At 38.1% G+C, this 17,380-nt stretch overlaps 1 protein-coding gene across 3 annotated transcripts in view; it reads left to right on the forward strand.

The window, feature by feature from the left end:
* The window catches only part of ero1b (endoplasmic reticulum oxidoreductase 1 beta), a 94,997-nt gene that overhangs the window by 33,160 nt on the left and 44,457 nt on the right, over window positions 1–17,380 (forward strand). For all 3 annotated transcript variants that reach the window (XM_028820925.2, XM_028820927.2, XM_028820926.2), the window contains exons 3-5: window positions 734–817; window positions 6,621–6,662; window positions 10,670–10,752. In XM_028820925.2, the coding sequence (XP_028676758.1) occupies window positions 734–817; window positions 6,621–6,662; window positions 10,670–10,752 (209 nt within the window). The remainder of the gene's footprint in view (window positions 1–733; window positions 818–6,620; window positions 6,663–10,669; window positions 10,753–17,380) is intronic.

Genomic DNA, 17,380 nt, shown 5'->3' on the forward strand with positions numbered 1-17,380 from the left:
GAAAGCTAGAATACCTGTAGGACCGTCCATGCAGACATAGGGAGATACTTAAAAATCCACAATGATGATGATGTCCAGTTGTGGCATTCAAGCGCAGGATGCTGGATTAATCAGGCAGTAATGCTACCCACTGCACCACTGTATGGCCTGCTATGCAGTTTTGTTAGCAGCAAATAACCTTATTGCTCCGAGTTTAATACAGTTTTTGCTGCAAGGGTAGCAAAGAGATATTAATAAAGGTGGGATAGTAGATATAGTTTTCAATAGTGAGGCCTCACCTGTAAATATTTTAATTATAGAATAAATTGCTTCCAACCACTTATCCATTTTTTTAACATTGTTTATTCCAGCTCAGAGATGCAAGGTTCATAGCCCATTGTCATAGAACAGGACAAAAGGCATGAACCGGCCTTGATGAAACCATTGAAGGTCATGTATAGTCACACACACACTGGGCCAGGTTATTATCATAAGTCTAGATAACATGCATGTTACATAATATTGGTGAAAAACTAAAGTACCTGAAGAAAAACTCTTATGGACACTGGGAAGAAATTGCAGGTTCCAAAGTGAAATTGACTGGGAACAGAATGAATTTTGAGTTTTCGTTTAGTAAATATTTAATGTGTTTTAATTATTGTTTAAGATTTTGATCACTCTTTCATTTTTGAAGGGGTTTTAAAAGAATGCCTTGGTAATTTTGATAATAGCTTTTTGTGTCTTCCTGTGATAGGTGAACCTGAAGAGACCATGCCCCTTCTGGCCAGATGATGGGCATTGCTCTATTAAGGACTGCCATGTAGAGCCTTGCCCTGAGGTGTGTTTTTTCATGGTTTTATGTTTAATGGTATTTCAAAATAAGATTTTGATTGGTTCAGTTATTCACAAGGATATTAGATGTTTATTTTTATTTTGCTAATTATATCCCCATTCAGTGATTTCCCCAGGTAGTGTTGACAGAGTGGCAATATGGCTACCTCATATTTTTGTGTGACAATTCTTAATATAGTAAATTGTTAAAAAAAAAAAAATCTTGCTTTTTTTAAACATTGTCATCCAGAATTTATTGATTATAATTTGATATACATACAGTGCATCGAGAAAATATTCACAGCGCATCACTTTTTCCACCTTTTGTTATGTTACAGCCTTATTCCAAAATGGATTAAATTCATTTTTTTCCTCAGAATTCTGCACACAACACCCCATAATGACAACGTGAAAAAGGTTTACTTGAGGTTTTTGCAAATTTAATAAAAATAAAAACACTGAGAAATCACATGTACATAAGTATTCACAGCCTTTGCTCAATACTTTGTTGATGCACCTTTGGCAGCAATTACAGCCTCAAGTCTTGTTGAATATGATGCCACAAGCTTGGCACACCTATCCTTGGCCAGTTTCGCCCATTCCTCTTTGAAGCACCTCTCAAGCTCCATCAGGTTGGATGGGAAGCGTCGGTGCACAGCCATTTTAAGATCTCTCCAAAGATGTTCAATCGGATTCAAGTCTGGGCTCTGGCTGGGCCACTCAAGGACATTCACAGAGTTGTCCTGAAGCCACTCCTTTGATATCTTGGCTGTGTGCTTAGGGTCATTGCCCTGCTGAAAGATGAACCGTCGCCCCAGTCTGAGGTCAAGAGCGCTCTGGAGCAGGTTTTCATCCAGGATGTCTCTGTACATTGCTGCAGTCATCTTTCCCTTTATCCTGACTAGTCTCCCAGTTCCTGCCACTGAAAAACATCCCCACAGCACGATGCTGCCACCACCATGCTTCACTGTAGGGATGGTGCCAGGTTTCCTCCAAACGTGACGCCTGGCATTCACACCAAAGAGTTCAATCTTTGTCTCATCAGACCATAGAATTTTCTTTCTCATGGTCTGAGAGTCCTTCAGGTGCCTTTTGGCAAACTCCAGGCGGGCTGCCATGTACCTTTTACTAAGGAGTGGCTTCCGTCTGGCTACTCTATCATACAGGCCTGATTGGTGGATTGCTGCAGAGATGGTTGTCCTTCTGGAAGGTTCTCCTCTCTCCACAGAGGACCTCTGGAGCTCTGACAGAGTGACCATCGGGTTCTTGGTCTCCTCCCTGACTAAGGCCCTTCTCCCCCGATCGCTCAGTTTAGATGGCCGGCCAACTCTAGGAAGAGTCCTGGTGGTTTCGAACTTCTTCCACTTACAGATGATGGAGGCCACTGTGCTCATTGGGACCTTCAAAGTAACAGAAATTTTTCTGTAACCTTCCCCAGATTTGTGCCTCGAGACAATCCTGTCTCTGAGGTCTACAGACAATTCCTTTGACTTCATGCTTGGTTTGTGCTCTGACATGAACTGTCAACTGTGGAACCTTATATAGACAGGTGTGTGCCTTTCCAAATCATGTCCAATCAACTGAATTTACCACAGGTGGACTCCAATTAAGCTGCAGAAACATCTCAAGGATGATCAGGGGAAACAGGATGCACTTGAGCTCAATTTTGAGCTTCATGGCAAAGGCTCTGAATACTTGTGTACATGTGCTTTCTCAATTTTTTTATTTTTAATAAATTTGCAAAAACCTCAAGTAAACTTTTTTCACGTTGTCATTATGGGGTGTTGTGTGTAGAATTCGGAGGAAAAAAACGAATTTAATCCATTTTGGAATAAGGCTGTAACATAACAAATGTGGAAAAAGTGATGCGCTGTGAATACTTTCCGGATGCACTGTATAGAAATGACCCAATGACAGTTTTCAAGAGAATATACTCTGTAGATGAGCGAATAGTGTCCAGCTCCACCTTTGAGTTTGTGAGAAATGATAATGAACAGTAGCATCGTAAAAGTCAGAGGTTTACACCCAGCCAGCAATAAAAATTGAGTTCTGGTCATCACGATTTGTTGGACATGTGCTTGGTAATAGATAGCCATTTCTTGATGTTGAGACAAGATTAACTGTTACTCCACACTTGAAGAGCCAAAGAAGAATGAAGTTATCAAAAGATTTCCAAGAAGCGAGAGATAGACAGAAGTAAGGGCTTTTCATTGAGTGCCAGTGCCAATATTGTGGGGTTGGTACCTACAAAAAGTATCCTCTACTGGACTTTATTAAGAAAGCGCATAGATGTCACTAGAAGGTACTGTACATGTGGGGTGAGAACGGATAGAGACTCACAGGACAGATAATACAGCCAATCAAGCAGTTGATAAGTAAACAAATATTAATTAACTTAATGAGTACATTGGGTGGAAGCATTGAATTGCCTTCTAGCAGTGGTCTGAAAAGACCCACAGAGATGCTTCTTAGCACACTATAATGAAATGAGCCCATGGCTAAAACTGTTCCAAGAGAGTACCTCATGGAGGGAATTTAAAACTGAAAGATTTTCTTTTTATGGTGGTGTGCTTTTTCAAGTATTTAATTCTTGTTTTGGTTGCAACAGTATATAGTCCAATATATAATTAATTTGCTTGTTTATCATTTTCTATCCATCCGTACCTTTGTCTTCTCTGTTTATATAAGTATTGAATTGTTAAAGATATTTATAATTTTACCCATCCCTTTTGGAGCACTTTACCACAACAGAAAGTAGTAACAGCATTGTGCAGATTTTTAATGACTGTTACTCCACTATTAGCTAAAGCATAGGACATTGGGGAGTTTCACACTGGTTTTGGATAGACATTAAACTTCTACTCTTCTTATCCAGTTTGTTATTCGCTACTTTATATTTTCTCTAATGCACACACACAAAGTGCTGTCAAAAGGATTGTTACCTTTCTGTACTAAGCTGCAACAACAGTATAGAGCATAAGGAGTAACAAATCAGAATCCATAAAATTCTTTATATGCTTACTTGCTAGTTTTATTACACATCAGATACACTTTAATTTTCAGCAGTGGGATGAAAAGCAGAAATTTACATGGTTAAGCTATTCCCTTTATTAAGTAATAAATCCACAACATCTGAATATGCATTGTTTAAAAGGGGCAGCTCTCAGATTTATCACATCAAAAATTAGTAGTACATATTGACTATTGTACAAATCCTAAATCTACCTGATAGTTTGTGTCTTTAATTTCCTCTTGCTTTATTGTGTAATTTGATGTTAAATAGGAAGCACTGCTTTTACAGTGCATTCGGAAAGTATTCACAGCGCATCACTTTTTCCACATTTTGTTATGTTACAGCCTTATTCCAAAATGGATTAAATTCATTTTTTCCTCCGAATTCTACACACAACACCCCATAATGACAACGTGAAAAACGTTTGTGTTAATATGTATGCTTACACAGTATTAAAAGACAGTCAAAAATTAACGTCATTTACCTTTGTTCCCGCGTTTGACTCGTGCTGTAAATCTCTTCCTTGTTTTTAGTTCACGTGATCACGTAGGAGGCGTGATGACGCGATACGTGACTCCACCTCCTCCATTAGAGTATATGGACAAAAAATATGTTCCAGTTATGACCATTACGCGTGGAATTTCGAAATGAAACCTGCCTAACTTTTGTAAGTAAGCTGTAAGGAATGAGCCTGCCAAATTTCAGCCTTCCACCTACACGGGAAGTTCGAGAATTAGTGATGAGTCAGTCAGTGAGTCAGTGAGGGCTTTGCCTTTTATTAATATGTATAGATATAATAATTGAGAAAGCACATGTACACAAGTATTCAGAGCCTTTGCCATGAAGCTCAAAATTGAGCTCAAGTGCATCCTGTTTCCCCTGATCATCCTTGAGATGTTTCTGCAGCTTAATTGGAGTCCACCTGTGGTAAATTCAGTTGATTGGACATGATTTGGAAAGGCACACACCTGTCTATATAAGGTCCCACAGTTGACAGTTCATGTCAGAGCACAAACCAAGCATGAAGTCAAAGGAATTGTCTGTAGACCTCTGAGACAGGATTGTCTCGAGGCACAAATCTGGGGAAGGTTACAGAAACATTTCTGCTGCTTTGAAGGTCCCAATGAGCACAGTGGCCTCCATCATCCGTAAATTGAAGAAGTTCAAAACCAACAGGACTCTTCCTAGAGCTGGCCAGCCATCTAAATTGAGCTATCAGGGGAGAAGGGCCTTAGTCGGGGAGGTGACCAAGAACCCGATGGTCACTCTGTCAGAGCTCCAGTGGTCCTCTGTGGAGAGAGGAGAACCTTCCAGAAGGACAACCATCTCTGCAGCAATCCACCAATCAGGCCTGTATGGTAGAGTGGCCAGACAGAAGCCACTCCTTAGTAAAAGGCACATGGCAGCCCGCCTGGAGGTTGCCAAAAGGCACCTGAAGGACTCTCAGACCATGAGAAAGAAAATTCTCTGGTCTGAAGAGACAAAGATTGAACTCTTTGGTGTGAATGCCAGGCGTCACGTTTGGAGGAAACCAGGCACTGCTCATCACCAAGCCAATACCATCCCTACAGTGAAGCATGGTGGTGGCAGCATCATGCTGTGGGGATGTTTTTCAGAGGCAGGGACTGGGAGACTAGTCAGGATAAAGGGAAAGATGACTGCAGCAATGTACAGAGACATCCTGGATGAAAACCTGCTCCAGAGCGCTCTTGACCTCAGACTGGGGCGACAGTTCATCTCGACTGGGGCGACAGTTCATCTCTCATCAGGACAATGACCCTAAGCACACAGCCAAGATATCAAAGGAGTGGCTTCAGGACAACTCTGTGAATGTCCTTGAGTGGCCCAGCCAGAGCCCAGACTTGAATCCGATTGAACATCTCTGAAGAGATCTTAAAATGGCTGTGCACCAACGCTTCCCATCCAACCTGATGGAGCTTGAGAGGTGCTGCAAAGAGGAATGGGCGAAACGGGCCAAGGATAGGTGTGCCAAGCTTGTGGCATCATATTCAAAAAGACTTGAGGCTGTAATTGCTGCCAAAGGTGCATCAACAAAGTATTGAGCAAAGGCTGTGAATACTTGTGTACATGAGATTTCTCAGTTTTTTTATTTTTAATAAATTTGCAAAAACCTCAAGTAAACTTTTTTCACGTTGTCTTTATGGGGTGTTTTGTGTAGAATTCTGAGGAAAAAAATGAATTTAATCCATTTTGGAATAAGGCTGTAACATAATAAAATGTGGAAAAAGTGATGCGCTGTGAATACTTTCCGAATGCACTGTATGTCATCTTAGCAATGACCTTTTTTGTTATATTTTTCCAAAAATCTTTGACATATCAGAAAAGCAGCAAAGAAAATAAGGTATTCTGTATACTGTTCCCATAATGTGCCAGATTTACTATGAAGGGAAAAAATTGTTTGGTTAGTTGACTTGCAGCAGTTTTTGCTGATCATTTGCTTGTGTTTATTTTCATGTTATTTATTGTTTAGTAATTTAGAATAAGTTATGCCAACACAATAACTAACTGCATTTCAGTAGTACTAGGGTGTTGTACAGTGTTAGCCATTATGAATGTAGTGAGAACTCAAGCAAAATGACACCTTTTTATTGGCTAACTTAAAAGATTACAATATGCAAGCTTTCAAGGCAACTCAGGCCCCTTCTTCAGGCAAGTTGTTATTTTGCTTGACTTCTCACTAACTACATTTCAGAAAGTTACATGTATTTTAGGGGGCCAATAGCATTTTTTTTCTCTATAAGAAATCATGGGGTTTTTTTTTTTCGTTTTTTTTCAGAGCAAAGTTCCAGTTGGAATCAAAGCTGGGAATTATAATAAAGTAGGTATCATCATTTTACATTAAACAGTCTGACATACTTTAATTTCAAGGACATTATGATTACACATTATTCTCTCAATGAAACCAGTAACTTTCCAGAGTAATATTGAAAGTGGTCTCGGATAAAAAGTAATGATTTAACTCTTGCTGTAGTGGTTTTATATGTCTTTCTAGTTGGTGATTTTTATTTGAGTCGTATCAGACAGGGGGTAACAAAGCTATGTTGTGATTGGCGATTTGAATTGAATAAATTGTTTTAATTGCTTTTTTTGACACTTTTGGCCTGATTTGAATCTAAGCCTTAGTTGACCAAAGGAAGAATATTATTGTTAGTACAAAAGAGTTTATCCTAATAAAATTAATTTGTTTAACACTAGAATTACCAGAGTCTACGGAAAAAACTCGTAGATCCGGCCCACCTTAAAACCGTTCTCACCTCTCCGCCAGCGTCTTTTGTCTTCTAAATGTGCCGATTAAGATGAGCAGCAAGCAGCCGGCTATTCCATCCCTGACCGTCGCAGAACGTTCACTAAGTTTTCCCAGCTCATGCCTTGTTTGATTATCTGGGAGTGACTGAACTGCTGGAGTTTTAGAGTGGAAATAATAGATCGTTATTTGGAACACATGCATTTCATGTGTGTTCCGTTTCTACAGTAATCTGTGTAAACATATTGTTAAAGCAGAAACTTTTTCATATTTTAGTAATAAATGTTACAAAATGTAGGCATAAACTATAGAATGTGTGAAGCCTGAAGTCCAAAGATCAAATAAACACTTTCACAAAAGGTTCAAAAACAATACAACACCTTCCTCGGCGTAACGTTAAGATTTGTTGACTCAGAGCGCAGCAACCCTACCGTGCCTCAGAGACCCGAGTTCGATTCCCAGCTGGGGAGAAAGTGTTATTTTTTTTTTTCTTTTTATTCTCAAACGGCCATAAAATGTATAAATTGGTATGCACTGTAAATCGTTAAGTTTAAAATGTTGATCGCGGTTATTTCTGTTGATTAATTCATGCTTTTTACTTAGAGTCAAAACAGGAGCTTATTCAGCTTCTGATCTGTTAACAGCGGCAGTATAAATTCACACACAATCTGACGTTGTTCGTTTAAAAAATAATATTGCATAATAGTGCGTCTTTATGTGAAAACAGCAGTGTCAGATGGGGTGTGTCTGATGATTTCATATAGCGCTGAAGTTACTACTCTTTACGATGCTTTCCTCTGCATGTCCTGGAGTACAAAAGAAATAGCGGTAGTATGTATCGTGATACACTGCAGAGCTATAGCACGTCTTTATGTGAAAACAGCAGTGTCAGATAGGGAGGGGAGGGGAAGGATCCTGAACGCGACTGAGAGAATGAAAAGTGAATAAATAAAAAAAAAAAGACAAAGCTAACCTTTACAAGCATCATAAATTGCACCGGCTGTTACAGACTGAAATCAAACATATGTTTTTATTCTAAAATAGTAAGAATAAGAGCAGTTCACTTCTCAAAAGGGAGTCGTGGAGGATCGAACTTGTGACCTTTTGATTCTCAGTCAGCAGCTGATACTGTTGCGGCAGTCTTAGTAAATATGTGTCAATGTCGCATGCTAAGGAGGCTTTTTTACCTGCAGTTATATTTTTGAATAAAAGCGCACTTGTTCTGTTATATTTGTACCTTTTGTGAAAGCGTTTCTTTGATATTTGGACTTCAGGCTTCATACATTATATAGTTTATGCCTACATTTTGTCATTTACTACTAGAATATGAAAACCGTTTCTGTTTTAAAAATGTGTTTACACAGATTACTGTAGAAACGGAACACACATGAAATGTATGTGTTCCAAATAACGATCTATTATTTCCACTCAAACTCCACTTCAATCCCAGATAATCAATCAAGGCATGAGCTGGGAGAAGTTCATGCATGTTCTAAGTCGGTGGGGGGATGGAATAGCCGGCTGCTTGCAGCTTGTCTTTATCTGCACATTTAAAAGACAAAAGACGCTGGCGGAGAGCTGCGAACGGATTTAAGAAGCGATTTAAGGTGGGACGGATCTGCAAGTTTTTTCATAGGCTCTGGTAATTCTAGTGTTAAGCCATTTACAAAACAGTTACACTGTGTGAGTTGGATATGGGAACATTATATGTATCCTTTCAGGCTTTAACTTTATAGAGTCTACATAATCATCCCTTTCACACATCTTTACAGACTTAGCTTAGTAATCTTTGTTTTATTCTGAACAGTTTTATATTCATGTATATATTGTTTCTAATTATAACACTTGTTATAAGTACAAAGCAAAATTCAAGGTAAAAGATTTTTTCCTAAATTTTGGACATATATGTGGCTCTAGGTGAACTATTCATCATCACATAATTAATTTTAGCTCCTACCAAAACAAAGAGTAGAGAAATTGAAATGCTGCCAGTGAATGTGACAAACAGTAAATATAGCTTTTCCAGCTGTAATTTTATTTCTCTAAGAAAATTATTAATTGTTAATTTAATATACAAATCTATCAAGCCTTAGGCTGTTACACTTAGAAATGCTGTTTCAATATGTATGCTGTCAGTCTGAAAAACTGATAATCAAATATTTTAGATTGCTTTTCATATACTGTAATGCACCTATTTTGAAGCAAAAATTGAATTAAATATGATGCCTATTTGAGTAAAAATTATATTGTAAATAAGAGTGAACATGAGTGCATAAGTGGCAATGTCAAACCACTCTGTTAGACTTTATGAACAGACTATAGGAATGGAAATAAAGGCATACAGCTTAGAAATATTTGAAAAGGTTAATGCTGAAGTTGGAAGCCAGTGACATCTGAAGTACCTTACAAATCTGTGATTTCAGGTTGATGATTACAGAGAGTACAGCCAAGAGAATAGCTTCACATAGAATGAGGCCAGGAGGGATTCCCATTGGCACTTGTATTTGACATTATATCTTACAGTATATTATATGGATACAATGGTTTATTCATTTTGCACCTTTAGTGTTCATTGTCTCATAAGTACACTCTTGTAATTAAGAGGTAATACCACAAATAGTGGAACAGCAAACACTGAGGCCACAGTAGAATACATTTTAAAGTAATCTGGAGACAGTATTCCAAAGTGGAATACATTTGAAACATGCATCTTAATACTGACAAGATCAAATGCTACATGCAAGTAAAATGTGCAATAATTTTTAATACAAAAAAGGGTGATACTGAGCCACTGGAAGTAGACTCTGAAAAGGATTCAGTGGTTTATGTTTTCACAGTGCACTCATTCCCCATACAATGTACAGTTTGCAGATAACAAGGAAAATAAAATGTTGGGATATATTGTAAAAACTGTTACATTTAAATCAATTAGGTGTTAAGAACTTTTTTTAAATTGATAAAGTTGGTCCTGCAGACTTTTTTCACTTGTATGTAAATTCCATACTTGTGAATCTGGTTGAAATTAAGAGATGCATTCAAGATATATGATAATACATTGATGCACACAAAAAAAGTTAAAAATCAAAAACCTTGACAATCTGTTAAAGTTCTGAGGCAAGCTTAGCAATTAACGAAGCAAGTAAGCTTGATGGATTGAGTGGTTTCTTCTCATTATTGAAATGTGTTGTATTGTTGGCATGCCAAGTTTCTATTTAATTGTAACTCTGTCTTTCTGATCTGTGGAAAGGGACTGAAGCCTCAATTTAGCTTTTAACCTTAGGAACCAAACAAATGCTACACAGCTGAAATCTAATTTCCTGTCCTGACATTTATTTGCTGTGGTTGCAGAGGGTGTGTACATAACTAATCAAAATCCACATGTTCAAAAAACTATCTGTTTAGCTCCTCACAGTGAGTATATAAATACGTTAGTGTTGCCAGCTTATATAGAGGTAAATAATGTGCTTTGAAGCATCTTTCAGGCCACTGTCTCTGTGAAGTTGTATTTGTTTAATGTGGGATTTCAATCAATTACAAATGAGTCTCTTGTTCATTGTTGACTGTAATAAACTGTTTTATAGTATTCAGAGGCTGCAAACAAAATGAAGGAGATGGAAGACTGTGTGCAAGCAAATCAACTGGGGGCTATAAACAGCACACTGAGGTAGGAACTCTTCTATAAAACCATGACTTTGACTTATTCGCAGTAAAACCAATTGGTTTCAAATAAGCCTCAGGTAATATCCATCCATCCATCCATTATGTTGTTGGGATTTTTTATTTGACCATAAATGCCATGTACATGCTTACATAATGACTGTCATGTAGTTTATTTTTTATTTCTATTCACTGTTATAAATTACATATTAAAAAGGAATACAGTATGCTACAATACCTTATAATGGAATCTGCTGAGGTTTTGGGATGAGTTACTAGCATTCAACACCAGCATATTAAATATGAAAGATATGAATGCCTTACTTAGGGAGATTTACAAGAATTGGACATGAAAATAATTATTAATTTTGGTAACTGAAAATGTCTCTTAGGATAGGATTGTTTTCAGAAATATTGAACTTAAGCACGATTGTTTTGTTGACTGGAAAATCAAATGAACAAAGTTACATTATTTTCTCAACCAACTTATTTGAACACAGAGTTCCTTGGGCCATGAGCCTATACCAGTAGAACTAGGTACCACAAAACAGCAAACAACAAACCTATCACTCATGAACCCATTTTTCAGTGATCATTTAATCTAATGGATGTACCTTTGAGATGTTACAAGAAAAGCTGAAAGATTCCTATACAAACATAGTGATAATGTTCAAACTCAGTACAAACAATTTTGGAACCTGGCTCAGTGTTTCTCATTCACATCTGAGCACATTCCATTTTTGTTCGTCAGTACATTTTATTTCGGAGGTGGTTTATTTAATAATATTTTACTAAAAATAAATGTCATGGGACATTGTGAGCATACGACTGTGCGACAAGAGTAACATGATATTTCTTGATGGACTTTTTAATGCTGTTTGCTGTTGTCCAGCATTGGTTGCCATAGATGCCTGTTATATCGGAAATTTTTTTTATCTCCATTCTGCATGAAAACATTAAATTACAGGATTTTCTCAGCCATCAGTATAAAAAATATATGTGGTAAATAACATATACAAAATATAATTTTGGGTGGAGTATTCATTTAAGTAAGTGTTTGGTGATTAATCTTCTTTGGTATTGTTCATGTAAAACCCGAGTATTGTTTTCAGTGGTTTAAGAGTTTAAAATTCCAAAGCAAATTTCAAAGTACAAGTATATTTTGAAACATACAGCTACAAATCAGGAAAGATCTCTTCAGGTTGAAAAATACAATTGCAGATGGAAAGGATACTCCAAAATTAAAAACCACAAATCATTAATTAGCTGTTTTTGTGTTTTATATCCATCCTTTCATCCATTTCTGTACCTGCTTATCCAATTCAGGATTGTCGGAGCCTGAGCCGCCTCAAGGCAGAAACTTGTTTCGGACAGGTCGCCAGGGCACTCTCATGTAGGACCAATTTAGGCAGACTTCATTTTTTCTTATTTTAGCTTTTTTATTATTCCAAATTTTTTTTGTACTATATATGAGGATTCCTTGCCAAGAGATCTCAAAAAGCTGTGTGTCTTTTCCAATTTTTCTTTATCTAATTACAGTGTACACTAAAGGTGTTTTGGCTAGCTGTTCATTGTAGTTCAGGGTCTACAACACTTTTTAGTCCATAAAAGAAAAGGTTAATTTTACATTAGCCCTCTCAAGAAGGTGTGTCAGATTAATCAACAATTGAGATTTGAATGTTCATATTAAATGTAAATACATGTGCATACTTTAAATATATTCTAACTAGCTGCATGTGGTCATCAGGACAAAAACAACCTGAAGACTCCCTAGCAGTTTTGCTATATTCGTGAACGTGGAGGGGCGTCCGCTAACCTTTTTAAGAATTACCCAGTGCAGAGGACGTGGATCCATCTGTCTTTTTGCCCCACTGACTTTTGTAAGAAGACACTGATGATACCATATCTTAGCTGTATCGCTGGCATATTAGCTTTGTTTGTCACAAGAATGTACATGTAGGTAGACAATGTTTTTAGTGAAAAATTCAAGCCTTGCCCTGTGTTGCTGAGGTGTTTCACTTGCACGTTGTTGAGCTGCGGTGTTTTCATATAATACAAGCGATTAAAAAAACAAACAAAAAAAAAACACAACTAATGATGATTGATAGACTCGGTAGTAACCAACTTAAATATTGCACAGTACCTGGGTGCCAGTTCAATGCTACTGGCAGATGCTAGCAGACAAGGAATAATATATGAGACTGAACTAGTTTGATTCTTTAAAAATGTTCTGTTTTTCATTTGTAGTTGTTGCTGAGTGTAACAGGAGCAACTTTAATCAGTTTTTTCTTAGTACCTCTCTTTTGTAGGAAATATGTTCCATCACAGCAATCAGTTATGATTAAGGCAGCAAAACTCTGTTCTGTCATGGAAGAAGCTATAGGTAAAGTTACGTGAAACTGCATTCCGGATGCAGCAGGAGAAATAGTTCAGCTTGTGTTGAAAAGGACACTAAAATGGTTATTTTTAAATTTATTAAACTGACAAAACAATGGTCCGGCACATTCTAGTCACCTGTCATTATCACTGAGAAACTAAGCTGCCTATTGCTTATTGTGGTGATTGTTAAAAAGCTCCAGTATGTGACAACAATAAATCAAAGACGACAGGTTCAGTAGTATATAAACTAAATCAGTAACACACAGTCCTCTAGGTAGTACAGTTGCAGATCTGGGAACAAAGCAACAGGGCAGACAATGCAGTCCTAGAATACTTTGAAAGGGTAAAACACAGAATGGTACATGCTAACCAACCAGAAAAGGAAGACAATGTTCTTTAAAATAACCTTCAAAAACAGCATTTAAACATAATATAGCATTGTACACCATGTTTAGATGTGAGAGGATGCCTATATTAGGGTGAGGTAAAGAAACCACTATTCTAAATTTGATTGTCAATTTTCTCTTTAAGTTGCACTTTATTATATTAAGGTAAGAATTTTTATTTTATAATCCTACTCTCATGTATATTTGCCATAAGTAAACCTGCCTTCTAATGTTGTGAGAAGTAGGCTCTTTAAATTAAGAATGATGTCACCTTACATGACAATGTTTAAATTTCAGATCCAAATATGTGTCTTGCAATTCCATCTCTCCACTTTATGTACTCTGCTGTATACTACACCCTGTGTTTTATAACTGTTGGCTTTAATTCTTCCAGTAGAATCCCTGACATTGCTAACTTGTGTGACCTAGAGTCGGTCACTTAATTGGTCTGTAGTCTAGTTTTGTGAATACAGTAATCCCTCCTCCATCGCGGGGGTTGCGTTCCAGAGCCACCTGCGAAATAAGAAAATCTGTGAAGTAGAAACCATATGTTTATATAGTTATTTTTATATTGTCATGCTTGGGTCACAGATTTGCGCAGAAACACAGGAGGTTGTAGAGAGACAGGAACGTTATTCAAACACTGCAAACAAACATTTGTCTCTTTTTCAAAAGTTTAAACTGTGCTCCATGACAAGACAGAGATGACAGTTCCGTCTCACAATTAAAAGAATGCAAACATATCTTCCTCTTCAAAGGAGTGCGTGTCAGGAGCACAGGCTGTCACAGAGATAGAGAGAAAAGCAAACAAATCAATAGGGCTGCTTTTAAGTATGCAAAGCACCGCGGCACAAAGCTGTTGAAGGCGGCAGCTCACACCCCCTCCGTCAGGAGCAGACAAAGAGAGAGAGACAGAGTTTGTTTTTCAATCAAAAATCAATACGTGCCCTTCGAGCTTTTAAGTATGCGAAGCACCGGGCAGCATGTCGTTTCAGGAAGCAGCTGCACAAAAGATAGCAACGTGAAGATAATCTTTCAGCATTTTTAGACGAGCATCCGTATCGTCTAGGTGTGCGAACAGCCCCCCTGCTCACACCCCCTACGTCAGGATCAGAGAAAGTCGGTGCAAGAGAGACAGAGAAAAGTAAGCTGGGTAGCTTCTCAGCCATCTGCCAATAGCGTCCCTTGTATGAAATCAACTGGGCAAACCAACTGAGGAAGCATGTACCAGAAATTAAAAGACCCATTGTCCGCAGAAACCCGCGAAGCAGCGAAAAATCCGCGATATATATTTAAATATGCTTACATATAAAATCCGCGATGGAGTGAAGCCACGAAAGGCGAAGCGCGATATAGCGAGGGATTACTGTATGTACTTTATCTCTTGGGAGCCTTTGTGGTATCTCTCCACATGTAGAATGTTACTGAGATGGATAAAAGTGTACAAAACCTATGCATTTAGGTTCTCGGGCACATATGACTATTACATACAAAGGCTGAAAACAAAATATCTTAATAGCAGACAAACTAAAACCTTGGCTCTTTCACTGTATCTACCTCCTACAAGTTTGCAGTCTCTGTCAGCCATGTGGTGTGACAAACAAAAGGCAAAAAGGCTTCCATGCTATAAGCATGTATGCCTGGTTGGAAAATTTAGTGTTTACTGATTTCATCTGTCAGTGTTAGCAGATGTCCTATATATGTCTGTGTATGCCTCTTGTAGTTTTTGTTTCCCTGTACCCTTAAACTTTGAGCAGATTTTTGAAAGTCAGGGTCTCTAAGGTGACCTCAGTTTATCCAATATTTTAAACTTTCCCATCCTTTCCCTTTTGGAACCGTGTTCTTGTAGCAGCCAAGAGGCAGTTTCATCTCCTGCCAGACTTTCATGACACCTGTCATTCCTCTGTAGTACCTGTTATTTGTCCTTCAGTTGTCCTATAGTTAGTGGCACATTCACAGTTGTTACTTGATTCCAAAAGTCAGTTGTGCTTGCAAACTTACAGGGTGTGGCTAATACCTTGTTATTATTTTTTTCTGTAAGGCTGGTGAATGTCATGGTATATAATACTCTGGCTCAAGATAACTAATTAGCTGCCAGAATTATCTCATTTGACTGTTCAATGTCAGTTTTTCCCTGTTAATGCTACCAATATAGTAGATCCATCCATCCATTTTCCAACCCGCTGAATCCGAACACAGGGTCACGGGGGTCTGCTGGAGCCAATCCCAGCCAACACAGGGCACAAGGCAGGAACCAATCCCGGGCAGGGTGCCAACCCACCGCAGCAATATAGTAGATGTTTCACACCAATCGGGAGTGTGGTTGGTTTGTTACCCTTTCCTCAAAACACTCTTACACTGAGATTTGTTTGCATACTTCATTTTCGGTAAAGGTGAAATGTAATATAATCTGACATGTAGCCCAAGTACTGCTGTTTGTCTATGTTAATTATCAGTGTTTCTCAATGTAAGTCTAAAAATGGCTGTAATTTAGTAAAATAATTACATTTTGATATACATTCTGGCAAGGAATCTGATGCTTCCACTCTGTCTAGCAATCCTTTCTGAAATATGCACCGATTGCTGGAATCAAAGTTTCCGTCTGTACTACTACATTAAAAAAAGTTTCAGTCATCCAGCGATATGGTGGCTGAGCCAATGACACATCCTGCATGTACAGCAGCAGTCTCTCTTCTCTCTCAGCCTGGTTACTGGCAGTTAGACTCAGGCTCTCCTTGACTGATCTCGGACAAGCAGCCAGTTGTCACTGGAAACGCTCAAGGAGAGAGTGAATGTAACCAGTAGCATACAGCCAGGCTGAGACAAAAGTCACTTGTACAGCTAAGAGAGCCAGATCTTGTGTTGGCTAACAGAGATATTCTTTAGCTGAGTGGTAGAACTGGGTGGCTCTGATTCCAATGACCTGAGTTCGCGTCTGACCTCTGCCCTTTCAAGGAGGACAACTTGACAGGAAATGAGAGCTTCAGCCTAAGCAGTTCCTCTGTGGAGACATACTGCTTACATGTCTGATGGAAGTCAGTCTGTCACTGACTTAACAAATTCAACTATTACAAGAGAGACATTTACCATTTGGTAAGCACACATTCACCATTTACAGCAAATAAAATTGTAATGAGTAACAGAACCATTGATTGTATTTCTAATTAAACATATCACTACAATTGAATCTGTAAAAACGTCCTGTGAACAAATGATAAAATTTGTATGTATTAACTACCTAGGTTACCCACAATTCACAAATCTAACATGCACCTTTTCATTTAAATGCTGCTTATGCATACATACTTTCACAGAACAGGTGAAGAGCACATCTCCATGGTATTGTGTATCTCAAAGTGATGGAATAGTCACTATAATATTTCCAGAAGGAATAAACACATCGGTTATACACAGTGTTTCAAGAACAGAATTTTGTGCATAAAATGATGGTGTAATTTCATCTTTCTCAGGGGTTGGGGGGGTCGGGACCGCTTTGCTGTTCTAAACAACAGAAGAAAGCTAAAGACTGTCTCTATGTACATTAAATGTATGCCGTAATAATTGTACAAAACAAAATGCAGGCAAAAATACAACTGCTCATATCCAAGAAATATTTTAATGTCCACTGCTGTTCACCCTGCTGACTCATGACTGCACAGCCACGCACAACACCAACCACATCATCAAGTTTGCGGATGATATAACGGTGCTGGGACTGATAAGAAGGGATGATGAAACAGCATACAGAGATGAGGTGGAACGGCTGTCTGCATGGTGTGAAGACAACAATCTATCTGTCAATGTCAACAACACAAAAGAGATAATCGTGGACTTCAGAAAATCACGTCCTGCCCACATCCCACTCAGCAT

Source organism: Erpetoichthys calabaricus, chromosome 15 (genome assembly GCF_900747795.2).
Source record: "Erpetoichthys calabaricus chromosome 15, fErpCal1.3, whole genome shotgun sequence".
In the NCBI taxonomy this organism is placed as follows: Eukaryota; Metazoa; Chordata; class Cladistia; order Polypteriformes; family Polypteridae; genus Erpetoichthys; species Erpetoichthys calabaricus.